The sequence below is a fragment of the Cryptomeria japonica genome, chromosome 9, assembly GCF_030272615.1.
Source record: "Cryptomeria japonica chromosome 9, Sugi_1.0, whole genome shotgun sequence".
NCBI lineage: Eukaryota > Viridiplantae > Streptophyta > Pinopsida > Cupressales > Cupressaceae > Cryptomeria > Cryptomeria japonica.
The window spans coordinates 750,728,970-750,740,152 of record NC_081413.1 but is presented as its reverse complement, the minus strand read 5'-3'; the positions used below and the strand labels follow the sequence as shown (position 1 = coordinate 750,740,152).

Sequence of the window (11,183 nt, the reverse complement as noted above, 5' to 3'; positions counted from 1 at the left end):
TAGTTTTATCACACAGTCAAGACAACAAAAGTGTTGGTTTGGTGTTACCACTCATTGTAGCGTTGCTAATTGACATTTGTTGGTAAAGGCAGAGGTGTGGGGAGGTCTTAAAGACCAAATCAATTTGTTTCATTCCCCTTTGTAAGGTTGCGTCAAGTTACATGATAGCAAACCCAAAAGGTAGTATATGACTAGTTGAGGACAACGAATAGGAGGTTGAACAAACTAGTTCAAGATTGGGTTGAATACTCATGATATATGTTGGAAAGAGTCCTAAAAGGGTTTATAGACTGTGTTCAAGGGTCAGGGAACCAAACTTTCTTTGTATTCCTCAATATTCCTCAAAAGTGCAGTCTCATTATACTTGCAATGAGTGGAGGATTGCTATATGTCAAGTTGTGTTTGGAAACGTAAAGTGGGTTTGTCTTAGGAGTCAATAAGGCCTTGAAATATCATCAAAACTATTAAGGTGTCCTTGGCAGTGTGTGTCCTCAAGATGTTTGAGAAGTCCTATAGATGGAAGGTCTAAAGACCAATGTTGTCATAGTTTCACCTTGTGAATGAATGGTGATAGGAAGAATCTAAGCCTAATTTGAGTTGTCTTTGTCCTTTGTTTGCATCATTATCACGGTCTGATTATTAATCCGTAATAGGTATTTCATAACTTCATGTATGTATTATCCTTGGCTTCATCATGTATAATTGGAACCATATTATGATGATGCACTTCATCCATAGATGATCTTCTCATGACCATATTATCTTAGGCATTAATCTTTCAGGATTCATGCATGGAATGGTATGATTGTGGGCAGGTGTGCGGATAATTATAATACTCATGTTTGACAGATGTGTATCCTTTAGATTCCTCTTATGATCCAGAGATACGTGCAAGTCTTTTATTTATGAGAGGTTTATTAACGAAGCTCTTCCCCTTGATGGTATGCCTACTACTTACTTTTTCATGAATCTGTGGTAATGTTATTCTCTCATCTTCTTTGTCTTATTTTGTTCTAAGAAATAAGAAAGCTAATGCTATGGAAATCATCTTATTTATAAGACTTACTTAGAGATTCAAGTTTGCAACCCTTGAACTTACACTTATTAAAGTTATCTTGAAACTAAGATGGGGACATCACAAGATTGGACAAAATACATAATAAATTTAGTGTTTTTGTACTTATACCACCTTTTTGATGGCTAAGATTGCTATAAGTTGAGGTGAGAGCATATAGTGGACAAATATAGATAGTCCTACTTTAGTAAATAGCTTGCAAAAATAACCCAAAAATTACTTTGACACCACTTGTAATGAACTTGAAAGACAATATATGTTGAACACAAAACATTATAGAAATTAAAAAACATACTAATGCTTTTATTATCTTCACAACACCACTTCAGGAAGACAACATCCATATAGAGCATACATTCCAAAAACAAATATTCCAAGATGCCTCTACAATTAAGAAGTCATTACAATACATAGAGTTTTGCCAAAGATAACTACTACCAGCCCATGCATCTCGGTTACCTAGATTATTCTAACAACTAGTACAAAAGCTAGCTAAGAGCAACTTCCAAAGCATATGCACTCAACTATTACTATTTGTCATAAAATAGAATGGGGTACATAACACAATACAAATATTATAAGAATTGGAGAGAAAACCCAAGAAGCTTTGTAACTAAAAAGAAGCCTTTGACACAAATCAACCTCTCTAACCCTTAAAACTTGATCTATTATCATTTATTATGTCAAGGAGGTGACATCCTTTGTGTGTGGTCCTATCAAACATAGGTTCGACCACAATCAAATTATTAAAACTTTTTTTTTTGGCTTCAACAAACTAACAACCATTTTTTTATTTTGTCATGCCTAGCCATTCTTGTTGGGAAAATAGTGTCTCAACCTTGCATTTACATGAGGTTACTATTTATAGTAAGTTTTCATTTGAGCACGAAATGGTGTGAAATTCTCTCTGAAGTTTCTGGTTGGCTAGATAAGCATTTCGGTAAAGTTACATCACAAGATCACAGCTAGTTTTGAAGATATTAAATTTTGTTTTGGAGGGGTCCAATGAAAAGTTTCAATTTGATTTTGAGAACTTTAGAGGTCCCAAAATGCCCTGAAAAGTGGGCGTAAACAAAATAGCATTTTATGAGGCAATAGAGCACTTTGTGAGCTTTCTGGTGCTTCAAACTGTTTGTCAATAAGATACACAGTTCTCAAGTTATGGCCTCCGGAAGTTTGTACTCTTGAAATAGGAAATATAAAATACATCGGACACATAAATGAGTTGTAAAAAGGGAGGGACACATCAGAGGGCATCTAGAAGGGAGGTAAGGTCGGCTACACCTTATTGGGCAGTTTTAGCCCATGGTTTTGTAATACTGTTTGACGGTTTCTTGTATTATATCTCCTATATATGAGGTGCATGAGATAGAGGTTGTGTGTAAGAGTCTTATAACTATTGAGTTACCTCTGAATCTCTTATTAGTGGTACTCTTGCGAAGAGATTTCTCTGCAAGTATATTGTAATTGTTTTTTTATAGCGGAATAATATAGTGGGCAGCTTTTGGAGTGTGGGGTTTTTCTCCCGAAAGGGTTTTCCCCACGTAAATCACTGTGTTATTGTTTGAATGTTACTATATCTATTTCTGGTTTCTGCAACTGTTGTGACGATCTATAAAAGTTTTTGCATTACCCTCCTCTCAAAGTTAGTGTAGGAAGTTGTTTCGCTACTTAACTTCCTTACAAGTGGTATCAGAGCTTGATCACCTTTGGTTTCAGTTGTGAATTGTTGGGGTTTTTTAACTAATCCATATTTGAGTGGGATTTTTTGCAGAAGACACTTTTTGATCTTATTGCAAGAATTTTTCAGATGGCAGGTTTGTCAGGAAAAATAGAGGTGGAGAAATTTAATGGAACAAATTTTGGGATGTGGAAGCTGAAGATGGAAGATCTACTAATAGATCGAGATCTATGGGATGTTGTTGATGCAAATGTTCAAAATCCCTCAGATCTTACTGCAGCGGCTCAGTATGATGTTATGGACCGAAAAGTCAAGGGTCTAATCAGACTATGCCTGGCAGACTTTGTTATGATCAATGTCCACGAAGAAAACACTGCAAAGAAGCTATAAACTAAACTTGATGAAATGTATCAAGCGAAATATTTACTAAATCAGTTTTTCTCGAGGAAGATGGAAGAGGGTGGACGAGTTACAGACCACCTAGAAGCATTCAATATGTTGGTGGCTCAATTAGTATCTGTCGGTGTTAAGATGAACGAAGAGGAGAAATGTCAAATCTTTCTTTGTTCTTTGCCTGATTCGTGGGATTCTCTTGTTATAGCTATCGATAGTACTTCTGTTGTTTTGAAGTTTGAAGATGTAGTGGGTGCCCTACTTAGTGAAGAGATGCAAAGGAAGGTATCCCACAGTTCGAAGGAAGCCCTAACTGTTTGTGGAAGACCTAACTGTTTGTGGAAGACCTTAGGAGAAAGACAAGAAGAATGAGAAGCGCAATAAGTCCAAATTGAGAGGGAGATCAAAATCTCCTGGAAAGCCCAAAGTCTTTTGTTGGAATTGTGGTAAACCAGGTCACATTCGTAAGGACTACAAAGAAGAAAAGAAGAAAAGAAGAAAAAGAAGAAGATTGATTCTAATTTTGAGTCCGAGAAGGAAGATGGTGATGCATTTATTGCATCTTTGGCGACTCATGCAGGTAATGGTGCCTAGTTAATTGACTCGAGTGCATCTTTTCATATGACTACCAATAGAGATTGGTTTTTTGAATATGAAAAATTTAATGGAGGTAAGGTGTACTTGGGTGATGATTCACATTTACATTGTTGGTCGAGGTAAAGTTAGAATCAAGTTCTCTAATGGTAGAATAAAAAGGATTAATGGTGTGTTGCATATCCCTGGTTCAAAATGAAATATGTTATCTATGAGAAAACTGATAGATGCAGGTGTGCAGGTAGTCTTTTCTTAAGCAGGATGTAAGATGATTAAGGGTGCTATGGTAATTTCTAGAGGTATCAAGTTCGATACTTTGTATAAGCTAGACGTATACACTGTTGAATGTAATAGCACTTCTGTAAAAAGTAAATCTGTGGAAGATTTGAGGGTTTCACCTTCAACAGATGGAAATGGCTTTTGGGTACCTAAGGGTGGTTTTTCTTCTGAAGTAAAGCTACCTACAAAAAAGATTGTGTTATGGCACCAGAGGCTTGGCCACATTGGAGAAAAGGGTCAAAGGACCTTGAAAAATAAAAACCTTGTTGAAGGTTTGAATGATTGTAATCTTGACTTTGATTTCTATGAGCATTGAATTTATGGAAAACAAAACCACGTTCAATTTTACTCAAGTTCTCATAAAACTTGTGGTGTTTTGGATCTTATTCATTCTGATGTGTTTGGTCTTGTGGATGTTCCTTTGATTGGAAAATCCACATATTATGTGTCATTTATTGATGATATTAGTATAAGGACATGGGTATATTTTCTAAAGAGTAAATTTGAAGTTTTCAGTCGATTTAAAGAATTTATAGCAATGGTTGAGTTACAGTCTTGAAAGGAAATTAAAAGTTTGAGGACTGATGATGGCGGTGAATTTTGCTCTAATGATTTTTATAGATTATGTAAAGACTGTGGCATTATAAAAGTAAAAAACACCTATGTATTCTCCACAGTAGAATGGAGTTGCAGAAAGAATGAACATGACACTACTGGAGAAGGCTAGGATTATGTTAAGTGGTGTTAGTCTAGAACAAAAGCTTTGGGCCGAAGCTGTTGCTACTGCTTGCTACCTGATTAACAGGTCTCCTACATCAGCCCTTGTTGATAAAACATCTATGGAAGCGTGGTCGGGTCACAAGCCTTCATTGAGACATCTTAGAGTTTTTGGTTGAGAGGCATATGCACATGTGCCAAAGGAGAAGCGAACAAAGTTGGAGAACAAGGTTGTGAAATGTATCTCCATTGTGTATAGTTATGGTGTGAAAAGATACAAGCTTTGAGACCCTGTTGCACAAAAGGTAATTCATAGTAGAAGTGTTGTTTTTAGGGAAATTAAGTCTCCTTTTGTTACATTGCAGCCAAAACAAACTAAAAATGAAAATGTGATTCAATTTCCTTCTACACCTAAAAGAGTTGAATCGAGATCCCTAGATAGGCAAGAAGTTGAGGAGAGCTCGTCTAGCTTTGAATCTTCAGAAGAGGAGGAAGAACCTCCAACTTAACTTGTTCGAAGGTCTACAAGACATAGACAACTACCTGAAAGGTATTAACTTGATGATTGGAGATGTTTTTTTGCTTTGAATACTAATGTGGATGAACTGAAATTAGTAGAAGAGGCATTAGGTATGAATGATGCAAAATCCTGAAAGATTGCTATGGAAGAAGAAATGGCAGCTTTGAAAAAGAATGATAGATGGGATCTTGTACCATTGCCTGAAGGACAAAAGCTTGTTGGTTGCAAATGGGTGTTCAAGAAAAAGATTGGTTCAGATGGAAGCATTGAGAAGTATAAAGCAAGATTGGTTGCAAAAGGCTACTCTCAGGTTGAGGGTGTTGATTATGGTGAGATATTTTTTCTTGTTGCCAAAATGACATCCATTAGATTTTTGCTTTTGATTGTTGCTACTTATGATTTAGAGGTTGAGCAAATGGATGTGAAAATTGTTTTCCTTCATGGTGATTTGGAGGAGGATATTTATATGACACAGTCGGAGCACTATGTGGTAAAAAGTAAAAGTAATTTGGTCTGTAAATTAAAGAAATCTATGTATGGCCTCAAACGGAGTCTTAGGATGTGGTACCAGAAATTTGATACATATGCGTTGAGTTTGAGATTTGAGCGTTCTAAATCAAATCCTTGTGTTTATTATAAATCTGATGGTGATCATTTCCTGTACATTGCATTGTATGTTGATGACATGTTATTCATTGGTAAAGGGAAGGGTAAGATTTTAGAATTAAAGTCTCATCTCGCTGCTAAATTTGAAATGAAACATTCTTGGGATGGAAATTAGAAGAGATAGAATGAACAAAAAGCTATGGCTAGGCCAGAGTAAGTATGTGAATTCGGTGTTACAGAAGTTCAACATGCAAGATTGTAGACCATTGTGTGCTCCTTTTACAATTGGAACAAAATTATTTGTTGCAAATTGACCTACATCCCCATCGAAGATGGAAGACATGAGCAGAGTGTCTTACCAAAGTGCAGTTGGAAATTTGATGTATGTTATGGTCTGTACTAAACAAGACTTTGCCCAAGTTGTGGGAGTTTTGTCCAGATATATGTCTAATCTGGGTAGAGTTCATTGGGGTGCAGTCAAAAGAGTCTTCAGATATTTGAAGGGTACCTCAGAGTATTCTTTGTGTTATCATGGTAATTCAGTTGGAAACATGATTTCCGTTGATATTCAAGGTTATGTGGATTCAGACTGGGCAGGTGATATTGATAGCAGAAGATCCACCAGTTCTTATGTGTTTACTTTATTTTGTGGTGCAATTAGTTGGATGAGTAAGCGATAGGTTGTGGTTGTTTTTTCCACTACTGAAGCGGAGTATATGGCAGCTACTCATGCTTGTAAAAAGGCCATTTGGCTTAAGAGACTGTGTTCAAACATTGGAATAAAACAAGGAGTCGTGACAGTTTTATTGTGACAATCTGAGTGCGATCTACCTAGCTAAGAACCCTACATTTCATGCCCGAACCAAGCACATTGATGTTCAGTATCATTTTGTCAGAGATATGGTCGAAGATGGCAGGGTGAAGCTGGTTAACGTAGAAACTTTGATGAATGTTGCAGATTCTTTAACTAAGGTTGTGAGCACAGAGAAGTTCAGATGGTACTCGGAGTCTATGGGCCCATAGCAATTGACTTATTGTGTTGATACTCTCTTTGCTCTTGCAAGGTGTTCGACAAGTGGGAGATTTGTTGGAACAATGGTGTCTCAACCTTGTATTTACATGAAGTTGCTATTTATAGTAAGTTTTCATTTTAGCAGGAAATGGTGCGAAATTCTCCCCGAAGCTTCTGGTTGGCTAAATAAGCATTTTGGTAAAGTCACGTCGCAAGATCACAACTAGTTTTGAAGATATTGAGTTTTTCATTTTGGAGGGGTCCAATGAAAGGTTTAAATTTGATTTTGAGGACTTTAAAGGCCCCAAAACGCTTTGAAAAGTGGGTGTAAATGGCATAGCGGTTTGATGAGGTAGTAGAGCACTTCGCGAGCTTTCCGACACTTCAAATGGATCGTTAATAGGACACGCGGTTCTCAAGTTATGGCCTCCAGATGTACTCCTAAAATAGGAAATATAAAATACATCGGACACATAAATGAGTTGTAAAAAGGGACAAGTCATAAAGCATCTAGAAGGGAGATAAAGTCGGCTACACCTTATTGGGTGGTTTTAGCCCATGATTTTGTAATACCGTTTGACGGTTTCTTGTATTGTATCTCCTATATATGAGATGCATGAGATAGAGGTTGTGTATAAGAGTCTTATACCTATTGAGTTACCTCTGAATCTCTGATCAGTGGTACTTCTATAAAGAGTTTGCTCTGCAAGTATATTGTAATATGTTTTGATTGCAGAATAATATATTGGGCGGCTTTTGGAGTGGAGTTTTTCTTCCAAAAGGGTTTTCTCCATGTAAATCACTATATTATGGTTTGAATGTTACTATATCTATTTCTGTTTTTTGTAACTATTGTGATGATCTATAAAAGTTTTTGCATTACCCTCCTCTCAAAGTTGGTGTAGGAAGTTGTTCCGCTACTTAACATCCTTACCAAAATTTTCAATCAACAACCGCAATGAAAGAACACATTAAACCTCACAAAACCCAAAACCATTGTTTTGATTCTTTCATTGCTAGTCATTCTACATGGTCAAATTCTTATGTACACCTCTTCCTTTGGTATTAACATAAATTAGTTAGATTGACCTAATTTCAAGAAAATTCAAAACATTATTATATAAATCCAAACAAAATCACATTTATAACATTCTCTAACATAGAGCCCAACTTCAAAACTACCATCTGAACCAGTGATAACTTTAAGAAACCCCCCCTCAAAGAAATATATAAAATATTGACGAATTTTTATTTATTTTGGATAAAAATAATAATTTTTATTGGCGAATCTTTCATTTTTTTTTTAAATATTAATTTTATTAGCGAATTTTTTTACACCAATTTTTTTTGGTAGAAAATCTTGGTGAATCTTAAAAAATAACACAAATATGCATTAATTACTATTGCAAGTAATTTTATTTAAAAAAACAAATTCTTATAGAAAAATAGATGCTTAAAATGGAAATCATTAAGGAGTTTAAAGGGTACACACTACTTTATTTAGTTACTAGCATTAATTTAAATTAATCTAATAGCCATTGAGGCCAACAATTGAAAAGAAACTCAACTCCCATGAGCATTACAACTTGTAAGTACAGTAAATTATGATGTATTATTGGCGAGTTAATTTATTTTTTTACAATAAATAATAAAATTTAGGTTGACTTAAAACTTGAACTATTAACCAAATTTTGATTTCCAAATTTTAAAAAGTAGCCAATTGGTGAATATTAGCCACTAAAAAAATCACTGATCGAAACAATGCTACTCAAACTTTAGGGTGTTGGTCATAATATTTTTCTCAATTCGAGGGGAAATATTTTGCCAATACTTGAACAAAATAGGAAGGTGCGGTTGGAAAGTGACCATGATGGTTTCGACCTCCATTTCTAAAAATGTTGCAATTTCTTGAGCTTTGTATGGTACCTCTTGTACCACAATAAAAAGATCTGCAATGCATTGGTTGGAAAGTGACCATGATGGTTTCGACCTCAATTTCTAAAAATGTTGCAATTTCTTGAGTTTTGTATAGTACCTCTTGTACCACAATAAAAAGATCTGCAATGTGTTGGTAGATCTTTTGTGAGACAGTCCATAAGATATTAATCTTGATTGTTTCTGGATTAAATTCATACACAATCTAATCCAGAAACAGTCAAGATTAAAATCTTTTGTGGTTTTAAAACTCGCTTTTTTCTTCGGAGCTACCTATCTTAATTCTTAATCAAGATGTATGGCTGCCGCTTGATCATTATTTGGAGGATTTGCATCTTAAAATCGAGACCTATGGTGCTAATATCAAGTCTTGAATTCAGTAGATTTTTTTAAATGATTTCAGAATCAACACACTTGCACAAATATTTGTCTGAGTAGAGACTTTCGCCTTATCCTTTCGTAGAGAAAAATAAAAACCATATTTCTTGATTGCGTGCTGTAGGACCAATCGTCATTTGAGCACAAAGAAACTAATTCTACTGCAAATATCCTCAGCACTTTTGACACCTGTTAATTTCAGCATTACTATCAACTAATCAAACACTTGCATGTGAAAGAATAAACCACAAATTCCCACAATTGGTGGCATTTGGTTCAATATCCACTAGAATCCAAAGTCTCCGCTGGAATAAATGCTCACCACCACCATTACTTATCCTTCACGTTTGCCAAAATAACCGACTTGTGTGCTTAATAATCATTAGAGTGGTAAAGCATATTTAAATTTGTTTAATGTTTCTATCAATTCTATCCATGCAAATATATCATAAGCTTCTCAAATTTATTTCCCTATCATTCCTGCATTTTCAAATTTCAAATTTTATAAAAAGATTTCAAATACAAATAATTAATTCATAATTAAGAATTTAAAGTTAGTACTCACTCAATTCATTTTCTAAATTTGGTGTAACACAGTACAGCAAAAAAATTCAGTCTTTTTATTTGGCCAAGCCCACTGATGAGTAATTGGCACTCACTTCCACGAAGACTTGTGTTTAATTTCCTATGATCTTGCCCTCTAAACTGTGGCAAGATGAGTAAACTAGCCAAAATACATTTGGTCTGAGAAAACTGATACGTACCTCCAATTGCATAACCTACACACACGTCTGTATATATTTACATGTATAATATGCAAACATTACATATATCTCTGTGTGTGTGTGTGCGCATGCGTGTCAATATTTATTGACATACATGAATGAATGTATATGTGAAAATATATGTATGCATGTATGTTGCATAGAAGTTTAAATTCTTAAAAAATATGTTTGAAATCAAAAGAGAACCGTCCACATTTTACCTTTAAATTTCATATTCTTTTTTATGAAACTATAGATAATAGGATCTCAAATATGTGTTTTACGACCTGCATTTGGTGCATCTCTCATCTCACTATAATTAACATAACTCTGAAATTTTGCATCTTCATGCTTAATAGATTTTTTTCACATAAAAAATAATGCCAGAGTAAAAATGTTCTGCATAATTTTAAGTTGTCAAGCCTTGGCTAGTTTCATCAGTCACCATATATTACACAGGCAATGATTACAGAATGGAATGAGAGACATCATGTACAATCAGCGGAGACCAAATAATTTCATGGATGATAGCTTTTAAACAAATCAATTCTACAGCCTTATGTGACAATCACCACATCGAGGTTTGTAGCTATTTCCAATTACCTGGACTGTATGTCCAAAAATGGCAAACTGAAGAACTCAACCGCTTTTACATGCAACTACCGGATCAAGGAATATAAGACAAGAAATTGGAAGCAAGCGAGTAACTCCATTTCAAAAATTTAATATACATTCTCCAAGTTCAAGAAAATATCTACATCTAACGAACACTCTGGTGATGTGGAAGTGGAACAGAATTAAGGATCATGAATCTGTGATTCATCATGTAACCTTACAGGACGCTACAACTCTCCCTCTAATTTTGAGGGGTAATAATATGAGATGGGTATGGTGTATGACTATATTATTCAATTGGTGTAATCTGGAAACAATGTTCTCACTGATTTAACTATTGTTGGAAGAAAATTATGCCTCTGCTTTCCCGTGGCAACGCGGATCTCTACAGTTTATATGGAATCAGAGTGTGCAAAATTTGTGCATATGGATTACATTTATGACTCCCAAAACTTTGCTGGTTCTTTACTGTACAAATTGCGGTCTTGAATTTCTAAATTGGCAATATGCCAATCCACCAAGTGTGCTTGTACACATTTACATAGTAAAAGTGCCGTAGGAAACAGCCACCATCCAGCTTCTTCCCTGAGAAAATAAACAAAAAAAGTTGAGCT

General features: G+C 35.1%; 1 protein-coding gene across 2 annotated transcripts in view; it reads right to left on the bottom strand.

Annotated features, from left to right (window-relative positions):
• Positions 1–10,383: 10,383 nt before the first annotated feature.
• Positions 10,384–11,183, bottom strand: part of LOC131064646 (uncharacterized) — an 81,365-nt gene continuing 80,565 nt past the window's right edge. For both annotated transcript variants that reach the window (XM_057998865.2, XM_059211104.1), the window contains exon 23: positions 10,384–11,154. In XM_057998865.2, the coding sequence (XP_057854848.2) occupies positions 11,007–11,154 (148 nt within the window). In that variant the 3' untranslated portion in view covers positions 10,384–11,006. The remainder of the gene's footprint in view (positions 11,155–11,183) is intronic.